Source organism: Marmota marmota, unplaced genomic scaffold (genome assembly GCF_001458135.2).
Source record: "Marmota marmota marmota unplaced genomic scaffold, marMar, whole genome shotgun sequence".
In the NCBI taxonomy this organism is placed as follows: domain Eukaryota; kingdom Metazoa; phylum Chordata; class Mammalia; order Rodentia; family Sciuridae; genus Marmota; species Marmota marmota.
The window spans coordinates 7,241,155-7,266,239 of NW_025999853.1; the positions used below are offsets into that span (position 1 = coordinate 7,241,155).

Genomic DNA, 25,085 nt, shown 5'->3' on the forward strand with positions numbered 1-25,085 from the left:
GATGGAGACTTTGATCTGTTCAGTCTTGGCTAGATCCTTACAAATGCTGAGTGTGTCCCCTCCATTTTTAGCCCCCCTCCTTTTCGCAATGGGCAAAGGTGCGACATATGCAGCCAAGGAGAGAAATGAAGGATGTCCACGTGCTTCTACTCTTTTCAATGCTTTATTCACTCAAATCACTCCATACAATTTCACTTGATTGGTTATTAATCAAGAAATTGACAATCCTTAATGCTGGGCACTGCAATAGACATAATCAATTAAAGCAAAGAATTCTAAGTTAACTCTAAGCACTGCAAACACATTAATCATGACAGACCTATTACAGACATCCCCTCTGCATGCTAAGCTCAAGTGCCAGATCTAAAGTCTTAAGGCTTAGGTCTTAAGTCCAGCAGATGCACACTCACTCAGACCGCAGCAATCACATCAGCAACCGGTAGAGGCTTCTCCTGGTGTGGAGTTGACGGCTGGCTGAGGAGATGGTCATGAGGAGATGTCGCCGATCTCACTAGGGTCGAGAGGCTGCTGTAGAATTTGAGAGCAGTCAGGACGATGCAGAGGATCAGACAGGTGATGAGAAGAGTTGGGATGTCAGTCCAGGTCCTCATCAGGCTCTCCAGCAAGTGGGCATCAGTGTCAGCTGGCTGAATGTCTGTCCTTTTGCTCTATCATTTATACTAAATTTTGGAGGTTCTGCTCACCCTTTGGGTCCCTATCAGCTGTTACCAGGTTTCTTAGAGATGTTTTACATTTCAGAGCCAAGCCATTTGGTTTGATGGCTTCCACCCTGATTTTACACTCTGATCCTTATCAGGGTTAAAGCAATGATGTGTTTATACTAAGTGACTTCACTCTGACTCTTGTCAGGGTTGTGGAAAGTGACTTGTTTATACCAAGAGGTTTGTTTATGATGTGTTTACCAGGCTATGCCTGATGATGTATTGGAGGGCTCTATAGACTTGTGCCTGGGGAGGATGCAGGTTTTTAAAATGGAGTTGCTTAGGCTAAGGCCTAAGGCCATCCCTACACTCCTCCACTCACTTATCCATTTGGTGAACGTGGGAGAAGGAACTAGACTAGCGCAGCTCACCAGCTGTAACCCTTCATCTATTGGTGTCTACCTGCTCAGCAGGGAGAATATGTTGGGCTCTACAGTTTGTTCTGTATGGGGAGGGGGAGACCCAGGTTTTCCAATGTTCCAAAATTGGAGCAGGTTTAATTTGGGAGTGACATACTGGCATGTGGCTCCAAATCTAACACTATTACATTTGTTCTGGAGTCAGGGGATTAATGCAGACTCTTCTACTTACTGTGTATGACTTCTGGTCTAAAAAGAAAAAACTTCCATTAAAATTTCAAAATATTATCTGGTCACAAGCTCTTTTTTTGAACTATGTTTTTTATTATATTATAAAATATATTATTTTATTTATTATGTGATGCTGAGGATCAAACCCAGTGCCTCACAAGTTCTAGGCAAATGCTCTGCCACTGAGCCACAACCCCTAGTCACGAGCTTTTGGGTTCAAACATATTATGCCTTCAATAGACAAATGTCACTCTATAAAAACAAACGATGCAATGATAGATGTCAAATTCTGATCACTGCTGTTCACCATGGTTTATTTGTACATGTTTCATGAAATGTAAAATTGCAATGTATGAGTTGAGAGCAATATAAAAGTGGGCTAACTTTTTAAAAATGAAAATATTTTCTTTTTCATGCTCAGCTTTGGCTGCAGAGAAAGATGGGACCCCTGTGTTCAAGTTTCCTAGATGGAGGGTCAAGGGCAAGACCATCAAGGAGGTGGCGGAGGCCTACAGATCTGTGGGTGCCGAGCTGAACGTGCTTCCCTTTTGCACGCAGTTCATCCCCATGGATGTCATTGATCACCCCAAGCACGGTTCCATCATTTACCACCCGTCCATCCTGCCCAGGCACAGAGGAGCTTCTGCTATCAACTGGTGAGGTTTTTAAAAATAATAGACCCTGGGCCTATTTCCATTGCCTACGGTCTGTTTTTTTTTTTTTTTAACCTAGGTGATCAATAAACCAGGTATGCTTGACAATTGTGAGGTCCTGAGCAGTTGCTTCTAGTACATGAACTCCCCTGAGATCCTGACATACTGCATGAACCAGGACAGCATATCCTACAAGAATAGTCAGTAGGAACTATTCCAGTGACTGTAACTAGGCAAACAGAAGTTCTGTGGTCAGATCAGGTTGGTTTATGATGGACTGTTTTTTTGTTTGTTTGTTTTGTTTTGTCTTGTTTTTGTTTTTTTTGTGATACTGGGAATTGAACCCAGGGCTAAACATATGTTGGCAAGTGCTTTCCCACTGAGCTACATTCCTGGCCCTTATGCTAGAATTCTTTATCAACGGGCTTCCTTCAGTTTTCACTGTGAACTTTAATTGAGCATTATACTCTCTGAGAGGGAATCTGAGTATAATGTTCCACCAAAAAAACTTGACCACAAATTTTTTTTTTGCATAGAATGTTAAACACATTCCAGAAAATGCTGTATTACTTAAAATTATCTTCTTCATTGTCCATCTTCGCCCATTTGACTTTAAGTTTCTTGAGGGAAGGATTTTGTGTAATGTTTTTATGGCTATTTTAAGAACAGTGCCTGATACACTATAAGTACTCAATAACACAGTTCCACAGTGCTGTGGGTTGATAGGCTTTTCCCACATTTTTTGGCCTTCTTTCCTTTGCCTGCACATCTTCTTGATATCTCTCAGTGTCAAAATTATTGTATAGGTAGAAAATCTACACTTGGTTTAACTGTGATGAAAAAATTTCATGGTATTTAAAGTTTAATTATGTGAATTGATTTATTTTTTGCTGTTATAAATAATCCTGTCATTGCATTTAAGTTTGCATTTTTAAAATTTCACATTGTTTCCACATGCAGAATCATTGAGTCAAAGCATATAAGTATTTTCAAAACTTTTAATAACATAATACCAATTAATTCCTCAATATTTCTGAAAAGAATGATTTATTGGTGTAAGTCTTGGTTGGACAGTAGATCAGGGAAGTAAAAACAATTTAGACTGTAGGCTTTGCTTACTTACTACTCCATTCTCTCTCTGTGTTAATCTATTCTCTGATGTGTAATTATAGGTGTTTGTCCACATATCCAGCCTATTGTTTATGTTATAAGCTCCTCTAAGACCAAGCAAAGCTTTTCTCTTAGGGTAAATTTTACAGAGCACAAAATACCAATAGTTGTATTAATCAACTGACCTTTACTACAATTTATGTAGACAATCAAGAGCTAATTCTAATCCTAAGTGAAGTTTATACCTCAATTATAGAACACAAATTAATAGTCAGCTCTTCTCTTCACATTGCACGGAGTATTTTTTCCCCCTTCCATTTCTTTTCTAGGACAAGGTCAAGTGCAATGTAGGAATTGGACCTCAGTGTACAAGTGACTTAGTCATAAAGTAGAAAACTGACACTTGGGAGTCAATGAGTGGTAGTAATGATGGACTCTAAAGCCTTTTGAATTTATTACAAGTCATTACCGTATATTGACAAGAAAGACTACAGATAGGAGGATGCATAAAATGGCAGTACCATCAGTGTCACTTTTTATAAGCTCTGACATCTCCCAGTTCTACTGTTAATTTCTTAAGGTCACTTCATTCACTGTCTGCTTTTCCATTGTAACTACCTTGTCCTTTAATATCATTAAATCTTTAATGTTATAGTCAAGCAACATTTTAAGTTGAAACTCTTCTTTTCACAGGACTCTAATTATGGGAGATAAGAAAGCTGGGTTTTCTGTTTTCTGGGCTGATGATGGTTTAGATACAGGACCCATCCTCCTTCAGAGATCATGTGACGTTGAAACCAATGACACAGTAGATGCACTTTACAATCGATTCCTCTTTCCTGAAGGCATCAAGGCCATGGTCAGTATGTCTGTGCTATCAAGAAGAATTTAGGAAACCTTTAAGCTTTGGAGAACTTTTTTTCTTGTATTAAGAATTTGCCATGTGATTTTCACTAAAAATATGAAATCTAAAAACAAAATTATATTTCATATTTATAGTGGAAATTTGAATTTAATTTTTTTTTGTCTATGATGCTGACTTGTTCCTGAGAGCAGTGATTACATGAATGAAACAGCAATTAAACTGCTTCACTATTTTTTGCCAAATACTTGAACTTCCAATCCTGATTATAATGACTAATTGTAAAGAAGCATACAGAATCTTAAAAGTTTTGCTGTATAATTTGGATTTCTGTGTTAGTCAGTTTTCCATTTCTGTGACAAAATACCTGAGATAAACAACTTAAAAGAAGAAAATATTTATTTTCAATCACAGTTTTGGAGGTTTCAATTCATGGTGGTTTGGCAGAACATCATGGTGGGGAGCTTGGAGGAACAAAGCAGCTGCTTCGTGCAGCCAGGAAGCAGAAAGAGGAAGGAATCAGTGTCCCAATATATCCTACAAGGACACACCCTCAATTGTCCATTTCCTCCCACTAAACCCTGCCTCCTAAAATGTCCATCATCTCCCAACAGTGCCATTAGCGGGGGACTGAGCCTCCAACACAGGAGCCTTTGGGGGATATTTAAGATCCAAGGCATAACAACCTCCTTTAAATGTATTTTGAGTTAGTCTGTATAAGGGGGGGAATTTAGGGTTACCTTATTTATTCAGATGTTCTCTGGGTAAAAACCCAATGCCTGTATATCATGAAATAAAAATATGAGCTGGCAAAACCATTGAGAGAATGAGCAAATAATTTTCATTTCATTTAATTTTTCCAGAGTTTCATGGTAGAAGTAGCAAGATTATATAAAGTAGTAGCCACTGATTTAGGAGGAAGGGGAGCAATGCTTCATTTGTATCACCTAATGATTTAGAGTAGGGCTTTGGCATCAGAAAGACCTGTTTTCAAATTCACATTCTACCACTTGTAGAATGACACTGTTGTGTGACAATAAGCAAGTCACTATAACCTCTTTAGACTTGATCCCCTCATTTATAAGATGTGGATAACACTGCCTGACTCATAGGATTGATGTGAAAATTAAATAACATTATCTGTGTAAAGTACCTGGCACATAGCAGGTGTTCAGAAGTGGTAATTACGATCAAATAGTATTATGTGTGTTCAGGTGACATTTGCACAAGCCCAGATACTATATCTGAGGTGCCATAAACTTGGCTCTGTTCCCAGATGGCTTCCTCCATGTGTTCTTGGGCAGGTTGTTCAGCAGCTGTGAATCCTTAGAGAGAGAGATCTGAGAACATGGGCATATATAGGTCTCGAGTGAAGGGGCACACTCTCGACTCAGGGCAATTATAAAAATGCCAAAGGGAGAATGAAAGACACATTCCAAAGGCAATCAAACTCATGGACAGATTTAACTTTTTAAATTCCAGGTATAGTAAGCTAGAAAGCAAGTTGAATTCATGGATTACATGAATTCATTTATTACATTTTCTAGAATCATCCTGATGAGTACAATAACCCACAATGACTTACTCTATAATTATATTCCTGAAATACATTGAATCACCAAGGAGGGAATTGAAGTTTGTTTAAACAAGGAGTCTTTATGTGTGTGTGTGTGTGTGTGTGTGTGTGTGTGTGAAAGTTGGGACTTGAACCCAGGACTTTCCATGTGCTAGCACATGATGGACCACTGGCTATACCTTCAGCTCTAGAAAGGAGTAAACTTTTTTTATCAATTTTTTTTAGTTGTCAATGGACCTTTATTTTTATTTATTGAAATTTGGTGCTGAGAATCAAAACCAGTGCCTCACACATGCTAGGCAAGCTCTCTACCACTGAGCCACAACCCAGCCCCGGGAGTCATTTTTGAGTGCAGGCTTGGTAATTGGCAATGGACACACCTAAATGCAAATCCCACTTCTGACACCTAGAAGCCATCTCTGTGCTGTTAAGCTAGTTATTCAGCTCTGCCTTGAACCACAATTTCCTCATCCATAAACCAGGAATAACAATATCCATTTTGTGGAATTTGTGTGATGTTTGCAAGGGATATTTTACATGCAGTCATGCCCATTTGATGTGCTTGGCACAATAGATGAATCTGAAGAAATAGCAGTCATCCTCACAGTCTGACTCTCGGAACAGATACATATGTAGTGATTCTGTTCTGCACAGACTTCAGTTAAACAGACCACGCTGTTGTGGATCACTGGACTGTAACACAGCTGATGTTTCTGGCTTTAGGTAGAAGCTGTCCAACTCATAGCAGACGGAAAAGCGCCTCGAGTTCCTCAGCCAAAGGAGGGGGCAACATATGAAGGCATCCAAAAAAAGGAAAATGCTGAGGTACTTAGATCAGCTTGAGAATACATCTCAAAGTTCCTGGCCCTCTCCCTTTGGAAGTTCCCAGGGTACTATTTCCTGGCAAAAAGGTAGACCTTGGAGCCAGCCCATCCCAATCCTACCAGCGACGGGGAGAAATGTTTCCATTGCCTGTGAGACTCACAGGCTGTGTTTGTGCTTTCTCAGATTTCTTGGGATCAGTCTGCTGAAGTTTTACATAACTGGATTCGAGGTCATGATAAAGTCCCTGGAGCCTGGTCAGAGATAAATGGACAGGTATGTTTTGGACTCTATTGTCCCTCATAACCTTCATCAGAGGTACTACGAAGAAGTCCATTTCCCCTGGTTCTTCCCTTGGGCATGAGCCGATCTGTGATTTCTCTTCTCCTCTTTATTCAGCGTGTAGTTGGCATTTATTGTAGGCACAGCCCCTGCTCCTCGGGAGGCTGCGGTTTTGTGGAGAAAGCAGAGAAGTGAATAAACACTGACGCTGCTGTCAGATAAATGCTGTAGCTGAGACTCAGACTCTGGTATGTTGGGAAGCGCTTCCTAGAAAAGCTGGTTGCTTTGCTAGAACTTGGAGATGAGTTAACCAGGGAGAGAGCAAGACAAAGAGGTGAGGTCCCAGAGGCCGAGAAGTCCACCTCCTTTAACAGGAAGATCTGTACAATGGGATTAATAAATCTGCCTCCCTGTAGGTTATGAGGTTTTGTGAAGATTACATGAGTCAATCCATGTTAGTTCATGTAAGCACTCAGTCCCTGGTACAGAGTAGTCAGTCAATGTTATTTTAGCTCAAGAAATGCCAGCCAATAGTCACAGACTCATAATAACCAATCAGAGTCAGTTGCTCTTGGCTGCAGTCTGGATCTAGCCTTATTTCCATGAACTGACCCCAAAGCACCCTGCACTTCCCATCACTTCCTGCCCTGCATTGTGGGAGTCTGTCTGTCCCCTCCCTGACACCCTCCCCCAGCACTTCCATCTGTAACCCCTACCTTCAGGCTACAGAGGCTCATCTTTGTATCAATTTCAATACATGGAGAATGCTTACTTGTGTCACCTGGATGGTGGGGCAAGTTTTAAACTGTTCAACTGTGGTGTGTGTGTGTGTGTGTGTGTGTGTGTGTTAGGATATAACCCAGAGGTGCTCTACCACTGGGCTACATCCCCAGCCCTTTTTATTTTATTTTGAGACAGGCCCTGGCTAAGTTGCTGAGGCTGGCCTCCAACTTGCAATCTTCCTGCCTCAGCCTCCCATGTCTCTGGAATTACAGGCCTGTGCACCCACACCTAGTTTATACAGAATGTTTTCTTGCTTGGTGCCAATTTATACTGATGCTTGATACAGTCTTCTCACATATTATTACAGATACAAAATGTATAATGTAATTATGTCTCACTTTTATTATAGATGATAATTCAAACTCCAGCATTTCTGCAAAGAGCAATGCTTGCACACACCCCTATGAATGCCTTTTACTTCCTGATTTTACAGTCCGCTTTTGATCTCTTTCTTAGATGGTCACTTTCTATGGCTCATCATTACTGAGTAGCTCTGTGCCTCCTGGAGAACCGCTGGAAATTAAAGGTGCCAAGAAGCCTGGCCTTGTTACCAAAAATGGACTTGTTCTTTTTGGTAACGATGGAAAAGCTGTGAGTGTTCAGCATGGTCACCTGTGAAATATCAATTTCCTTCTCTAACCCTAGCTATAAAGGGAATAGCTTTTACAGGGTCATCTGGCTTTGCACTGGGTGTGGGAAGCTCAGGATATCTGAACCATTCTCCTCTGGTGAGGAGCTGCCTCTCTGTGCCCCCTTGAAGACAGGATCTTCAGGATGAACCTGCCCCAGAACCTGCAGTTTGTTTTGTGATACAGGAGAAGACCTTGGACCCTAAGAGTCAGGGGTTTGAACTCCTGTTCTACCACTCTCTGGTCTTGGGTGAGATGGGTCTCCCCTCCACAACTCATGTTCTTTTTCTAGAAAGCAGAGGGGAATCCACCTGTTTGCCTCCCACTACCCACTCTGGGAAGATCCATCAAGATGCATGTGGCCCTCCTCTGATGTGCACTGCCATTGCTCACTAGCCAGGCACCACCCACCCTGCCGTGCTCAGAAGTGTGGCTCTGGGCCTCAGTGTGCTCTTGAGCGCTTCCCAGTGAACAGTGTGAAAGGGAATTTGTAGCGTAAAGACGTTTCCCAGTTACTGGGGACAAATCATTTGTTAAGATGGTAGACTTTAGGGCTGGGATTGTGGCTCAGTGGTAGAGTGCTTGCATGGCACATGCGAGGCCCTGGGTTCGATCCTCAGCACACATAAAAATAAAATAAAGATATTGTGTCCAACTACAACTAAAAAAATTTTTTTAAAAAGATGGTAGACTTTAGCATCTAGCTAGTTCCGGGTCCTAATATCAGCTCTGTTACTTACTATCTGGGTGGCACTGGGCAAATGAATCAACCATATTGAGCCTCCATTTCTGCATCCATAAAATGAGCCTCCATTTCTGCATCATAATAATGGCATCTGCCTCCATTAGAATTTCTGAGATTAAATAAGATATTTCAGCTCATATGCACTGTGCAAGAAACAGAGCGAGGGTTCACACGAGGATAGCAGCAGACTTGTAGTTAGTGACAGTGCCCCTTGTTGCTATAGTAGATTCAGTCCAATACCTACAGTTAAATGTCCATTTTTCCTGGTCTTCCTATCCACTTTGAGATGTATCTGCTCTAGACTTGAGTTTATCCTTCCTGATGCAACTATTAAAGTGCCTTATCAATTCTTTTGCACATGTGGAGAGTATTTTTTTAATCTACATTTTTTTATTTTCCAAATAGGCTGGTCTTTATAACCATATAATAAATTAGATTCCACCACACTCACTTTTGGACCATCTCAATCCTCAATTTTTATGCTTGCTTTGCTGCTATTTTAGCTGATGGTGAAAAGCTTGCAGTTTGAAGATGGAAAAATGATTCCTGCCTCCCAGTACTTTTCAAGAGGTGAGACATCAGTGGTAGAACTTACGGCTGAAGAGATGAAGGTGGCAGAGACCATCAAGGTGAGCACGTGATGTCCTTCCGATTACTCTTACCTTGGAAAGATGTAGCATATTCATAACTGGTATCATTGTCTTCCAAGTTGTGGGGTTGAAGGTTTATTTCCTATTTTTGTATAAGTTGCAATAGGAAATTGACTCCAAAATTAATATGCTTGAACATAGTGTATGCAAATTTTCAAGGCAATTTTAGGTTGGCTTGGAGGGCAGGGGTGAAGCAGAGACAAAGGCAGGGAGTGGAGCCCCAGCCCCCAGAGTTGTTTTCAAGGTCATTTCTATTCCCTGTAGCCAGAAGGGTGATAAAGCACAGTCCTGCATGGAGCAGGTTTTCCATGGCCAAGACCAGGGCGTGTGGGTCACTTCCACTCACACTCCATGGCTGCATCTCACTGAAGGGATGCTGGGAAAGGTCGTCGAGCTGTAATGCAAGATGAAGAGGAGACAGGCTATAAGAGCTGGCCTGTCTCTGCTACGTGGTTCTACATGTGTCCCACTGGCAAAGGTTTCCCTTTCTGTGCAGGTCATCTGGGCTGGAATTTTAAGCAACATCCCTGTTATTGAAAACTCCACGGACTTCTTTAAATCTGGAGCAAGATCAATGGACGTTGTCAGGTAGAACCACCCCTGCTAACGCACAGGCCTCCACGAGGGATTCTGACTTTGACTTTGAAAATCGAGTCCCAGTCCTTAGTTCTGGATGTCATCACCCTTTTCAGATCTGTCAATTGCATATCTCTTCATTTTCTTGTCGTGGTTTCCAGGACAGACACCTATATCTATGTCTTTACTTCTCTTTGTGGCTAACCAGAGTTGTTTTCTTTTTTAAAAAAAAATATTTATTATTTTAGTTTTAGGTGGACACCATATCTTTATTTTTATGTGGTGCTGAGGATCGAACCCAGTGCCTCATGCATGCTAGGCAAGCGCACTACCACTGAGCCCCAGCCCCAGCCCCCAGAGTTGTTTTCATCCCTCCTTTGTACCTAGACAACCAATCCTTCTAATTGTTTGCTACTTCTAAAAGTCGTCTCTGCACTCCTCAGCTGATTTTCCTCCAGCATGACATTGCAGTTGAGCTCTGGGTGAGAACGCTAAGCGGGGGTTTTTCTGTGCAGCCTGACCCAGAAGGACACCCGACATTGATTACACTTGCCCCAAAATCATTTTCTCACATCCCCCAAATTACCCAAGTAGAAAGATCTAGAATGAGGGTTATCGGGCTGCCATTAGTCAGAGTGTCTCTGCACAGGTTTACAGTGAGCGGAAAGGGCTGGAGTCACAGCCTCGCTGTGGTAATGCAAGTGCCAGGATCCTCGTGGTCTTAGCAGAGGCTTTTTTTCCCTGAGTAACTGGGATAATGAGACGCTGCTAACTAACCAGGGCCGGGCCGTCCTTTGATGGTGAGAGCAGAGAACAGAAGCTAAGGGTGTTTTGATCCCAGGCACACTGTGGTCATTCACTAACTAAACAAGGTAAAGAACTGTCCTCCTCATGATATGGTCCTTCGTATCTACAAAGCGTTATTCTACCGTCCCATCCCCCAGCTCTGGTACCGGAGCAGAACCCAGGACGCTTAACTGCTGAGCCATATCCCCAGCATCCCCACCTTTGTGTGTATGTGTGTGTGTATGACAGGGTTTCCCTAAATTGTTGAGGCTGGCTTTGAACTTGTGATCCCCCTGCCTCAGCCTCCCAGTTGCGGGGATTATAGGTATGCACCACTGTGCCCAGCTCCAAAGCATTTATTCTTGAATATTCTATTTGTTAATTTATTCCCTTGTTAATTTAACAAAACTGACTGAATACTTACTACATATCAGGACAGTTGGGGATAAAGGTGCAAACTAGACCAAGTCCCTTCATTCATGGATCATTGATTCCTGCAACCAAAAATAATCATTTTAAGAGCATAAAGCATTATCAAAAGTCAAGAGTTTTGATTCCTCAAATTATAGATTTCTCAGCAATGATTTATAAATTTCTAGAAACTTCTAACTAGCTTAATAAAGATTTCAATAGTGTATTCTTAATACTAATTTTTTTTTTTGCTATCTAGATGCCTGCAGGAATTATTCATTTCCTGTTTGAGTGCCTGACTTACCATAATGATCTGATATTAACATCTTGATAATGCCATCTGATATCATTACATTGAAAGCCAAGGCACCTCATTTCTTGGAGAATCAATAATTGAACAAGAACTCTGCTGGCTTTCTACACTTAACCCGGTACACCATTACCATCCAAGAGCTGTTAGGGAACAGGTGTGATTCAACAAATTAGTCGGAAATCAAAGGATTGAAGAGGGGCTTCAACAAAATTATATTGACCTACCGTGTGGTTAGTCCCTATGTTAAACATGTAAAACGAATAAATGACTGTTTTGGTCTTGTGCATAATCTAGATAAAATATTCTATAATATTGATTTTCATTTCTCATGATCTTTATAGTTGGAGAATTGCCTTTTTTTTCTTACTTATTCTTTGAATTCATTTGAAAGGAAAGTTAACGGACTTTAAGTGAGTAAAATATTTTTGCCTTCATTTATTTTCAGTCATGGGTAAAGTTAAAAAAAATGTTACTGTCCTTTAAGACAAACTTTTAATTTTCTTGCCCCTAGTCTTAGCAACCTCTGTGATTATTATCACAAAAGATCTCCTAGGACAGGAGTAGGCATGTGACAGAAGTGTCACTTCAAAACAATTGACAGGGGGCTGGGGATGTGGCTCAAGTGGTAGCGCGCTTGCCTGGCATGCGTGCGGCCCGGGTTCGATCCTCAGCACCACATACAAACAATGATGTTGTGTCCGCCGAGAACTAAAAAATAAACATTAAAAAAAAAAATTCTCTCTCTCTCTCTCTCTCTCTCTTTAAAACAAACAAACAATTGACAGGCCAGGTGTGGTAAAGCATGCCTGTTATCCCAGCAACTCAGGAGGCTGAGACAGGAGGAGTGCAAGTTCAAGGCCGGCTCAGCAACTTAGTGAGGCCCTAAGCAACTTAGCAGGACCCTGTCTCAAAAAATAAAATATGTAAAGGGCTGGGAATGTAGCTCAGTGGTTAATCACCCCTGGGTTCAATCTCCAGTTCCAAAAATAATAATCATAAAATAAAAATAAAGAAAAAAATCAACTTGACAGATGTGAGGAATACATTTCCCCAAAACTCTTTTGAAAATGTGACTAACAAGAGCTGGTTCTTAACCTTCAGGCTGGTTGAAGAGATCAGACAGAAATGCGGTGGCCTTCAGTTACAGAACGAAGATGTCTACATGGCCACCAGGTTCGAAGACTTCATCCAGAAGGTTGTGAGGAAGTTACGAGGAGAAGACCAAGAAGAGGAGCTTGTGGTGGATTATGTAAGCCTTCCCTCCATGATTCCACTCTGCCTCATTTAGATGCGTATGCTAAAAAATGAATGCAGGAGCCAGGTGCAGGGGCCCACGCCTGTAATCCCAGAGGCTTGGGAGGCTAAGGTAGGAGGATCGTGAGTTCAAAGCCAGCCTTAACAACAGTGAGGCACTAAGCAACTCAGTGAGACCCCTGTCTCTAAATAAAATACAAAATAGGGCTGGGGATGTGGTTCTGTGGTTGAGTGCCCCTGAGTTCAATCCCTGGTACCAAAAAAAAAATACTACTGGGCTTTTTGTCCATTTGCTTTATATTTGTCACCTTTAAAATGGCTTTATTGAGATATACAGATACCATAACATTTCATCCTTTTGAAATATACATTTCAGTGTTCTCTAGAACATTCTCATCAGAGTTGTTCAATCCTCACCACCATTTAATTTTGGAGTATTTTCATCACCCCCAAAAGAAAGACCATACCCATTAGCAGTAGTCTACTCCCTTCCTCTCACCTCCTTCCTCCAGCCCAGGAAACCACTGATTTCCTGTCTCTGGATTTGCCTGTTTGAAGCATTTCATATAAATAGAATCAAGCCATTTGTGGCCTTTGTGTCTGGCTTCTGTCACTGAGCATAATGTATTCAAAGTCCATCCACATTGTAGCAAGCATCATTACTTCCGTCCTCTTGCTGACCAAATAATATTCCACTGCATGAATAGACTACAATTTGTTTATCCATTCACCAGTTGAAGTACGTTTGGGTCACTTCCCCCTTTTGCTATGATGAATAATACTGCTATAAAAAAATTCATGTATAAGTTGTTGTGTGAACATGTTTTCAAATCTTCTGGTTATATACCTAAGAATCAGTGAGTCATATGGTTGTCCTACGTTTAACTATTTGAGAAACTGCTCAACTGTCTTCCTAAGCAACTACACCACTTCGTGATCCCTCCAGCAAAGGACTAGAATTCCAACTCTCCATATCCTCACATTGGCTGTTACTGTCTACTCTTGTAGCTGTCCTAGTGGGGGGCAGAGTGGTGAGGATCTCACTGCGATTTGGATTTGCCTTCCCTGTGACTAATGATCTTGAGCATCTTTTTTGTGTACTTACTGGGCATTTGTGTATTTTCTTGGATAAATGTTTGTTTGAATCCTTTGTGCATTTTTAGATTGGATTATCTTTTTGTTGTTAAGTTGTGAGAGTGCTCTGTGTGTTTTTGATCCTAGATCATCATCAGATATGGATTTGCAAATATTTTTTCTTGTTCTATGGACTTTCTTCTTTTACTTTCTTGACAGCATCCTTTGATGCACACACAGCGGGTTTCCATTTTGACAAAGTCTGATTTATCTGTTTGTTTGTTTGTTGCCACTTCTGGTACCGTCTTTTGTTCCTTTATTCCTCCTTTACTGCGGCCTTTTGTGTTAAGCAGATTTTGCCTTCCACGCCATTTCAATCCCTGTTGTCTCTTTCACTGTGTCTTTTAGTTATTTCCTTAGTGGTTGTCCTGAGGATTACAATTAGAGTTTTTGCTAAAAGCAATCCCATTCAGATTCACACCAGTGTAATACCAATAGTGCAGGAAAACTTAGCCACAGTAGGGCTAGTCCCCGCGCCTAATCTGCAGTGACATTTGCATACAAGTTCCATCTTCAGGCGTTGTAAGATCACCGACACAGTTTTATAATTATCGCTTCCTACAGTAGTCTTTTAAATCAGCAAGAAGAGTAAAAACAAAAATCTATGTAAGCCAACTTCTGTATTTACTCATGTAGCTACATTTGCTGATGATCTTTGTTTCTTCATGTGGATCCCAGTTACTGCCCAGAGTTTTTTCATTTCTACCTGGAGGACACCTTGGGACAGCAATGAATTTTCTGTTTTTCTTCATTGGGAAACATTGTAATTCTTTTCCATTTTTGAAAGACAGTTTAGCCAGGTGACTCGGCTATCGTTATCCCCATTTTATTTTGAAAAAACTGAGCTTCATACAAGTTAACTGAGTAACCCCAATTCACTTGTCAGCCAGTGGCAGGGAGTAGAGTTTAAGGAATACAGGGAGGAATTTAGAAAACAGAACTTATAATGGCACCACGCTCAGGGGAAACCTTAACACAAAGGCGCGAGCAACGACCTAGGAAAGCGGTGGCTGCGTGTCACGGATGTTCCACTAGATGGCGGTGTTGCTTCAGGAGGGACCGCTCCCGAGTTCTTCCCTCCTTAGGAAACCGGTTAAGCTCTTCCTGACTCAGAGGCCACACCAAGCATCTTGAGGCCTAAATCTTACCTATTCTTGTCTTTTATCGAGAGTAGACAATAGAAACTAGAATCCCACTGATTACTTCTCTCGCTACATTAGTGAATTATCTTCTTTACTGACATTCAGTATCAAGTGGTAAGCACAAAAACCCATCGGATCTATTAATATGATTCTCTCTTAGGTTGCAAAGGAGGTCAATGAAATGACAGTAAAAATGCCATATCAGTGTTTCATAAATGGACAGTTCACCAATGCAGACGATGGAAAGACTTACGACACCATCAACCCAACAGATGGGTCGGTGAGTAATCATGTGGTGTGTGCAGGGACAGGCAGCCACGGATTCAGCTCCCGCAAGAGCTGCAGAAAGGCAGTCTTGAGACATCCCTTCATCTGCCACGCTGCCTCCAGGCACCTCACGCAGTACACTTCTGCGTTTCTTTCAATGAGTCAACTCTGATAGCCGCTACTGTTAACCAGAGTAACCTTTTTAATAGGGTGGATATTTGTTATGAATTTAGACCAAGGGCATGTCAGAGGCACCTCTCTGCATAAAGCTATATATGGGAAATTTTTTTTCAGACTTTGAAAACTTGTGGCAAGAATTCCAGCTTCCCTAAGGCATGAGGAGAAATATATAGTATTTCTAAATGTGTTCTTCCATAATGAGGTGCAACACGAGAAGCGCCACGTTTCAGGCTCACAGTTCTCACGTCCAAATGATCCCTTTTTCTTTACCATATTCGTAGAGGTATTCATTTTCCATCAATTTGAATTTTATAAGTGATACTCTGCTTTTTCCTAGTAACAGAATGTCAATTCCAAGAATCCATATATACAAATATCTATATCTATCTATCTATATCTATATCTACATCTACATCTATATCTATATCTATATCTATATATACACACCTTGTTTTTTGCTTTCCTTGAAACAGACAATATGCAAAGTATCCTATGCCTCTTTGGTGGATGTTGACAAAGCAGTGGCCGCGGCAAAGGATGCCTTTGAAAACGGCGAATGGGGAAGAATGAATGCCAGAGAAAGAGGAAGGTTGATGTACAGGTGTGTTTTTTAGAAAAGCAAGTCTGTCACCTTTGGATATTGGTTAGCATTGCCAGAAATTTGTAAATTCGTGCAAAACGTTCTGGTAGGCACCTGCTATATACTGTCTTCTGTTACTCAAATCCTATCAGTCCTGAATCTGGAAGCTCCTGACATTTGTGTCATTGCTTGCGTCATTGCTTGTGTCATTGCTTGCATCAGCCTGGGTCCTGGTGGGAAAAGAAGTTGAATGAAGGACTTGTTACAAAGATGTGGGCAAGGTCAAGGGACCAAGGGACTCCCACAGAGGATAATGGCGCACCCAGGCAGAGGTGGAAGCAGGGGAAGCTGCTACTCCTCCAAGGTCAGAAGGGACAGAGGAAGGAGCTGTTTCTAGACTCTGGCAAGATCTGTCTCTTCGGGAGGCCACACTGCAGAGGTCTTAGTTGGAGGGACAGAGCAGCTGCTAAACCACAGCCAGTCAAGAGAGGGAGTTGAAAATGTAATCCCCAACCATGTTCTCCTCCAGCCTGCCAGCCTCCGCAGGTGTCTCCAGGAGCCAGGTGATGGAGTCGATAAAGGTCATCCTCCAAGGTCATGGAGAGGGTGGAGAATGGACAGAGAGCAGCAGATGGAGATACCCAGCACCCCATTGTCTTCAAGGATGCAATTTCAATCTCTTTGATATGTAGGGATTAGGAGCACGGAGGGAATACCAGGGCCTGGAGAGAACATTATAGATGAGTAACTGAGCAGGCCGGCAGGAATCAGGCTATCATCAACTGTTTTCTGCTCACCTAAAGCTAAATATTTGATCTTAATTAAGTGATCTCTTAGGAGCCAGTCATGGGAGAAAAGTTAGTGAGGGAACACCTCAGGCCTGACCCTAGGGTGGCCCCAAAGGAGCAGCTCGGAGAACCACTCCAGGAAGGAGGGGAAACACGCAGGGGAGGTGGACACAGAAGATGGCCTTGGACTCTGTTGTGGTGATTGTAGTCCCTCCATGTCTCTCCAGTTAGTTTAGAAAACATTTCTGTAGCAGCGGGCGCTGGGCAGGTGTGGGGTTCTCGAGGCGCATGGGCTCGCTCTGAGGTCTGCCTCCTCATCCCCTCTGTCTCCTGTCCTTGAGCTCCTTCCCTGGCTGTGGTGCTCGGTCACTCAGGCCAGTTGTGCGCACTAGGTGTCTCCTTTGTCACTCTTGCACAAATCACGAATGAGATCGTCTAATATCTGCCTTCCCTACTGGACCCTGATCTCCTAAGGGCAGAGACCTGGTCCATTTGTGTTCACCTCAGAAATCTCAGTCCTAGAATTGTAATATTACCTTAATAAGTTTTTAGCATCTTCTGGGGTATTTTGATAGCTCCCTTTCCATCGATACTAATTTTTGTGATCTTGCTTTTTTCTTGAATACACTTGTTTGGTTTTTATCAACTTTTAGCTGTATTATTTCTTCTCTACTTCATGAATTTCTGCTCCTCCTCTTATTCCTTCCTTCCTACTTTGTAATTTGAAAATAACTTGTTTGCTATTTTAGCTTCTTTCTGATGCAAGTACTTTAAGTTATAAATGTTCATCTGAGTACTGTTTCATCCCAGATATTCTGATATTTTAAGCTTTTATTATCTATTAAGTCAAAGCATTTTTTATTTACTTTTCTTGTGCTCTCTTTGTTGACCTCTGAGATATCTGTAAGTGTGCCATTTAATTTTGAAGTAGTTGACATGTGGGGTGGGGTTCTATATATCTTAAGGCGATTGATTTCTAATGTAATAAAAAATGCAGGAAACACAGTCTGAATGATTTCAAATTTTTTTTAAAAAGTAATGGAAATGGTATGTATTGGTTACATACATGTCAAAGCTGATCAAATCGCGTACTTCAAATAGGTACATTTTATTGTACTTCAGTTTTACCTCAATAAAGCTATGGGAGGAAAAAGAAATCTCAGTCTTAGGATATCATATCTATAATAAGGATGCAATCAATAATCATCGATTGACTGTTTTTCACTGGCCATGCAGACTTGCAGACCTACTGGAAGAAAACCAAGAAGAGCTAGCAACCATCGAAGCCCTTGACTCCGGGGCTGTCTACACCTTGGCTCTGAAGACTCACATTGGAATGTCTGTGCAAACGTTCAGATACTTTGCCGGCTGGTGTGACAAAATTCAGGTAAGCATGAATGGTCTTTGTTCTGAAAGGAAGAGGGACTAACATCCATGAGTTGTCACCAGGTACTGGGTCAGACCTGTTTTTTTCCATAGGTTTTCTCACCTATGTGGCATGGCTGTCTTAGTCAGTTTTGTGCTGCTATACCAGCTTACCTGAGACTGGGCCATTTATAAAGCACGGAGATTTATTCTGTCATAGTTGTAGGAACTGGGAAGTCTGAGTTCAGGTTGCCAGCAGGTCTGGTCTCTGGTTCCAAGATGGCACCTGGTAGCTGCATCCTCTGGAGAGGCGGAACAATGTCCTCACATGGCAGAAGAGCAGGAGAGAGACTCCCTTCCCATCAGCCCTTTTTACAGCAGCATTAATCCTCGAATGAGGACAGAGCCCCCTTGATATAAGCACCTCACACGAGACCCCACCTCACAACACTTGGATTTTGGATTAAGTTGCTAATACAGGAATCATGGGGGACACAGTCAGACCATAGCAGTGGTTATAACAGCTGTGAGGTCAGTGGACAGCTGTTGTCCCCTTACTGCAGACAAGGAAACGGGCTGGAGGGGCCAGGTTCCACCGCAGGCTTTTCTGAATCTGCAGCCCCCACTCTTCCTTGGGCTTTGCCAAAACGCATCCTGAGAGCGTTGTCTGGAGAGAACCCTGGGGTCAGGCGGGGTTGCCAACGCAGACGTCTACAGAGGCCAAAGGGCGAACGAGGTGGTGGAGGCCGACTGAGCGCAAGAACATTTTGGTAAAAACAAGGGTATAATAAATATTTAATTTTCCTTTTATTCTGTGGTAAGAAACAGGGCATGCTTGGTGGTGAATGTCAACTACACTTGGTCTCAGCACTGGGGACAGACACAAAGGAAAAAGGGGGGGCCACCACCGAGAGCAGCACACGACCACCCTCCACCCTCGGCAGGGACGCACCGAACTTCCGCAGGAGCTTCTCCTGCAGCCGCATCCTGGCAGCTGGGAGGAAGGGGGAGGGGGAAGGGAAAGGGGCTTTAGAAAGCATTCTCACCCCCCATCCCCCCACCCCCGTGCCTTGTGCTTATGTCACCCATGTGCCATCTCTGTCTCTAAGAAGACTGAGAAACACCTTATCTATGAGCATCGCTGCCACCAACATTAGCATAGAGTCAGAGAGGCTCGGGTCCAGTCTCAACTCTACCATTTACCAAGTGTAAAAGCTATGTTAGCACCAGTACAGTGTGCACACCTGTATCCCAGCTACTCTGGAGGCTGAGGCAGGAGGACCCCAAGGTAGAGGCCAGCTTGGGCAACTCAGCGAGACCCTGTCTCAAAATAAAAAATAAAAGGGGCTGGGGATGTGGCTCAGTGGTAGAGCATCCCTGGGTTCAATCCCAGTTCTTTAATAATAATTTTAAAAAGTTATTTTACCTCTCAGCACCTTACTTTCCTTGTCTGTAAAATGGCTGCAGTGATACATCCATTGAAAGTTATAAGGATAGGAAATAAGTGCTTCTATAGGACAAGATAAGCCTGAAGCATAGGAAGTTACACCAAAAGGAAGTGTTGATGATGGTTCGGCCCAGGGCCGTGCACCTGCAGACATTCAGTGCTTCAGGGCCACCTCTTCTCCTCAAATGTGAAATCCAAATAGCTCTGGAACCTGAAAATTGATTGGATTGGTTCAGACCCAAGGGCTGCCAGACACTGACCCGAGGGAGGATCAGTCTATTTATAATCTTTATTTGTATCACTTCGAGTCAAGATTCCTATGCTTCACTGAGTAAATATGAATGTGTTTGATTATGGAGGGTTTTGTAGATCTTACGATGGGTAGTAGATAGGATATGTGCACTATGTTGTTTCTGGAGGCCAAAAAATTCTGAATTCCGAAGTAGAGCTGGCTGCAAGGGGCTCAGGTAAGAGATGGTTGCCTGGCATCCATGAGAGCAATGATCTTACCTGACAAAGCAAGTGAATAGCTCCGGTTAAAGACTGAGGTTGTGAACTCCTTCGGATTAAGTTTGGCTGTGTATAACAGAAAACCCCAAAAAGAAGGTTATTTTTCTCGCATTTTTGAGAAGTCCAAAGGCAGGCAGGCAGGCAGGCAGGCAGAACTAGTACGTGAGATGCAGGCTCCTTCCATCTCTGCCAGGCCGTCCTTACTGCCACGTGCCTTCTACCCTCAAGGCTGTCTCTTGGTCTCAAGATAACCACTGCAGTGCCAACTATTTCAGCAACATTCTAAGCAGGAAGAAGGAGGAAGTGGGAGTAAAGGGTAGGGTAAAAGAGTGTTTGTTGTAACTGAGTCAGTCTACGTTAAAGCTTTGGGCTTATATTTTCCACTGACCAGGAGACTCGGTATTTTTTTCTGGGCACAGTGCTGTCCCCATTGTTAACTGGGGGTCCTACTAGGAAGAAGAGAGAGTGGATGTTGGGTGGGCACTTAACATTCTCTGCCATGCTTTGAAGTTGGAAATGGAGGTGACTTAATCAGAATCCTTCATTCTCTTGTGTCTCCTAGTTCTTTGGAGAAATGAACAGCCGTCCCTCTTGGGTGGGTGGGGACGTATTTCTTATGTGTTTGACAATGCCTTTTCACATCACCTTAGAAAAATGAGAGAGGAGGGCAGAAGATGGATTCTTTGAGATGAAATTCACACTTTACCTTGGTAAAGGAAGCGCCCACTTGTTCTGTTCTTCAGGGCTCCACGATCCCCATCAACCAGGCCCGTCCAAGTCGCAACCTGTCCTTCACCAAGAAGGAGCCGCTGGGGTAAGACTCAGAGCGCCTCTGAGTGACTCTCCCGCGAGTGAGTCTGAGGCAGCTGAGGATGTCGCATCTCCCCGCTGCAGGGTCTGTGCCATCATCATCCCCTGGAATTACCCGCTCATGATGCTGGCCTGGAAGAGCGCCGCCTGCCTGGCCGCCGGCAACACCTTAGTGCTCAAGCCCGCGCAGGTGAGCAGCCCAGCGGACAGTCGCCCTCTGTGTGCTCAGCCACACACGTTTGTGCACGGTGCCTCGAGATCCAATACCGCGATGCCTTTTCCTGTGTCATGGGTGCCTTCATTTACAGTGTTCATTTTTAACAGCCACCTAATCATCCTATGGAGACTCTATAATTTAGAACTTCCAAGGTGGTGTAGCTCAATGAAACCCACTGCCCTGTTACAAACCAGTTCAAAACTTGCAAAATGCCAAGTGCCCAAAGAGTGGAGAATTATGTCAAGTAACTATGAGACATCAAAATAAAAATATGCAGGCATGCAAACATGATCATCCAAAATATTGTAAAGATGTGGAAAATGAGGGAAAAGCATGTAAAAAAATCTATAATCGTGGCAATTTTATAAGAATATTTATATGTGGATAGCAAGGAAATACTTTAAAAATAGATCAGGTAAACCAGGCATATTCTTGTAATCCCAGGAGCGCAGGAGGCTGAGGCTCCTAGGAGGATCACAAATTTGAGACCAGCCTGGGCAACTTTGCAAAATTGCAAATTTGCAACTTTCTCAAAATTAAAAATAAAGGAGCTGGGGATGTGGCTCAGTGATAGAGTACTACAGGGTTCAATCCTTGATACAAAAACAAACAAAATCAGGTAATTCTCAAATACATCCATTACTGCCACATACAGTAGCTCTTCAAGAAAAATGTAGCAGATAATTTAACAGAAAGCATGTACTAACTACAGTACTTACAGACAGTGCTACAGTTCCAAGGTGCATAAGTCAGGGAGAAAACTTGGAGTCTGTTCTGGAAGAGTTTACAATCAGTTACTTATCAACTAATTTCTTCTTTTAGAACTTAAAAAATATAATCTCATTTGGCATAGCTACATGGTAATTCAAACACAGCCATCTTGTTTTACTGATTTAAAATTTTTTCACTAAAAAATTAGATACATGTTTAAAATTTTCAAAATTCCTGAGTTACAGAAGTCAATAATGAATTCTCCCTCCCATCACTCTTCCCCAGTGAACCAGTTTCCCTCCTTAGTGGCAATCAAATGTTATTAATGGTATTTATTTGTTTCTTAGGTATTCCAGAGATAGTTTCTGAACATAAAAACACAGATTTTTTAAACAAAATATATATATATGCGTATGTATATATATTTGTGTATATTTATATATATATTTATAAAATACACAAATATACCCATGTGTGTGTTTGTGTGTATGTACGTGTGTGTGTGTGTGTGTATTTTACACATTGGTTTAATCCTTGATGTGTTGCTATAACAAAATACCTGAGATTGGGTAACTTATAAAGTATAGAGTTTTATTTGATTCATGATTGTGGTAGGTGAAGAGTCCAAAGAACACAATGCCAGCATCCTGGAAAGTCACACACACACATACACACACACACACACACACACACTAATGGCTGCATCACAAATTGGTGGAGAAGTGGAAAGGGAACTAGCCACATGCAGAAGGGACCACTTTCTATAGGCTCCTCTCAGCCAGGTGCAGTGGCACATGCCTGTAATCCCAACTACTCAGGAGACTAACGTAGAAGGGCAGGGGCTCATAGTGGAAGGACTACTAGTACACGTAGAGAGAATGGGCAGTACCACTCCAGTGTACTGTTGCCAAAAGTGCATGACTTGAACCCAATTGTGAGAAATTCAGGCCAAGGGGACAGTGCATGAAATAACTGGCCTGTGTTCTTCAAAAATATTAGTTCAATGAAATATAAAGGAAAACTCAAACTCTCCCAGATGAACGGAGACAACATGAATAACTAAATGCAAAACAAAACAAAACAAAAGATAAACAGAAACAACCCATGCTCTTGGGTTTTCTTTTGCAATAAAAGTCATTGTTGAAACAACTGGCTAAATCTAAAAGATCTGTGAGTTAGGTGTTCTATCAGTTGTGATTCCCCCAATTTTGAAAATTGTACTGTGAGTATGTAAAAGAATTTCTTGCTTTTAGTAAATGTGTATAGAAACATTGAGAGGCAAACAGTGCATACTATACATCTTACCTCTAAAGTAGTGTGGGGAGAAAATATAGGTATATATAAAGAAGGTAAAGCAAATGTAGAAACAGGTTAACATTTGAGGGATGAGGGTGAAGAATATGGAATTCTTTGCACTATTACTTTGGTAACTTTGCTGTAAGTCTGAAATTACATCAAAATATATAAAAAAATAGAACAATGTAAAATGAAATGAGCTCTCTCATAACCATCAAGGGGAGAACCAGGTACAGGTGCAAAGGACAGGAGAGTGTGAGAAGGTAACTGCTGTCTGCCTGTCAGGTCACGCCCTTGACTGCCCTGAAGTTTGCAGAGCTCTCGGTGAAGGCAGGCTTTCCCAGGGGGGTCATCAACATCATTCCAGGCTCAGGTAAGCCCTCAGGGACCCACTTTGCTATGACCGAGGAGTGGCATGGGGTAGCCCAGTGGCTGTTTTCCCACTGGAGTCTTACCCTGAGTTGTATTAAAACTAAATACAGTTTACCAAGTGTAATGTCCCTCACCATGTGCTGAAATCTTAAAGTAGAAATGTAGTGTCCAGTGAGCAGAGGAAGGTAGTGGGGGGCGGTGTACAATATCATTAAACTGACCCCGAGGTGGTCAGGTTTTTTTGAAAACTGCTAATAATGTAAATGCTCAAAATAAGGCAATAAAGTGTGTTAACATAATAGAATTCAGTAGTCACGGTTATGGAGAATTTTAATAACATCAAAAATCATTGTTAAAATGACAATCAGGAGCCAGGCACCATAGTGCAGCCTGTAATCCCAGCTGCTGGGGAGGCTGAGGTGGGAGGATCTCGAGTTCAAGGTCAGTCTGGGAAACTCAGTTAAATCCATTTTGATTTTTCAGTATCTACTTTGGAGGATAACAAGCAAGGCTTACCCACCAGTTTTTCTAGATGAGGGAGTGACAGTCGCTTAGAGGATATTACTTTAGATTTTTGTCTGTTAGTAATTAATACAGAAAATATAAAACTATCATGTAATAAAAGCTTAGAAATTCTAATTCCATGAAGTCAAACCTCTCTCATGCAAGACCTGAGTAATGTTTTAACGACTGTCTTATCTCCTGATTCTACAGGTGGGGTAGCAGGACAACGTCTTTCTGAGCACCCTGATATCCGCAAACTCGGGTTCACTGGCTCCACCTCTATTGGCAAACAGATCATGAAGAGGTACAGACTTTACTGTGTCAACGCTAAAGACACGTGGATCCAGGGTTCTGTTTTTGTTTAAACAGAGCACTTCTGGGGCTAGAAAAACACATCAGATGTAGAAGAGAAATCTACTTATCACTGCTGCACATTGAAATGTTTGAATAAAAGACTTTCCAAAGCTTTAAAGTCCACAGCAAATAAAGCCAGAGCAATGTTGAAATCTACCCTGTTGGTAACTTTCAACAACTTAGCACAAAAAGTTTCTGCACTAACACTGTGGCCCAGATTGTTTGGGGAGCATAAGTAAGAAATTGAAAAGATGTTTGTGATAGATTTATATATTCTATATGACATGGATTCTCAAAATATAGTAATATTGGTTTTTTGAAAACTGCTAATAATGTAAATGTTCAAAATAAGGCAGTAAAGTGTGATGATGTAATAGAATACAGTAGTCATGGTTCTGGAGAATTTTAATAACATCAAAAATTATTGTTAAAATGATAATCAGGAGCCAGGGACCATGGTGCAGCCTGTAATCCCAGCTTCTGGGGAGGCTGAAGTAGCAGGATCTCAAGTTCAAGGCCAGTCTGGGAAACTCAGTAAGACCCTGACTCAAACTCAAAAATAGAAAGGGCTGGGGATGTAACTCCAAGATAGAGCGCTTGCTTAGCATGAGGCCCAGAGTTCAATCCCCAGCTGCAAAAAAACA

The 25,085-nt window shown here is 42.0% G+C and overlaps 1 protein-coding gene across 1 annotated transcript in view; it reads left to right on the forward strand.

Moving 5' to 3' along the window:
- The window catches only part of Aldh1l2 (aldehyde dehydrogenase 1 family member L2), a 53,748-nt gene that overhangs the window by 12,687 nt on the left and 15,976 nt on the right, over positions 1–25,085 (forward strand). The window contains exons 3-17 of the mRNA XM_048802812.1: positions 1,734–1,968; positions 3,769–3,934; positions 6,237–6,338; positions 6,522–6,611; positions 7,857–7,991; positions 9,278–9,403; positions 9,921–10,012; positions 12,612–12,759; positions 15,201–15,320; positions 15,961–16,088; positions 18,092–18,242; positions 20,921–20,991; positions 21,072–21,177; positions 23,497–23,584; positions 24,298–24,391. Coding sequence (XP_048658769.1) covers positions 1,734–1,968; positions 3,769–3,934; positions 6,237–6,338; positions 6,522–6,611; positions 7,857–7,991; positions 9,278–9,403; positions 9,921–10,012; positions 12,612–12,759; positions 15,201–15,320; positions 15,961–16,088; positions 18,092–18,242; positions 20,921–20,991; positions 21,072–21,177; positions 23,497–23,584; positions 24,298–24,391 — 1,852 coding nt within the window. The remainder of the gene's footprint in view (positions 1–1,733; positions 1,969–3,768; positions 3,935–6,236; positions 6,339–6,521; positions 6,612–7,856; positions 7,992–9,277; positions 9,404–9,920; positions 10,013–12,611; positions 12,760–15,200; positions 15,321–15,960; positions 16,089–18,091; positions 18,243–20,920; positions 20,992–21,071; positions 21,178–23,496; positions 23,585–24,297; positions 24,392–25,085) is intronic.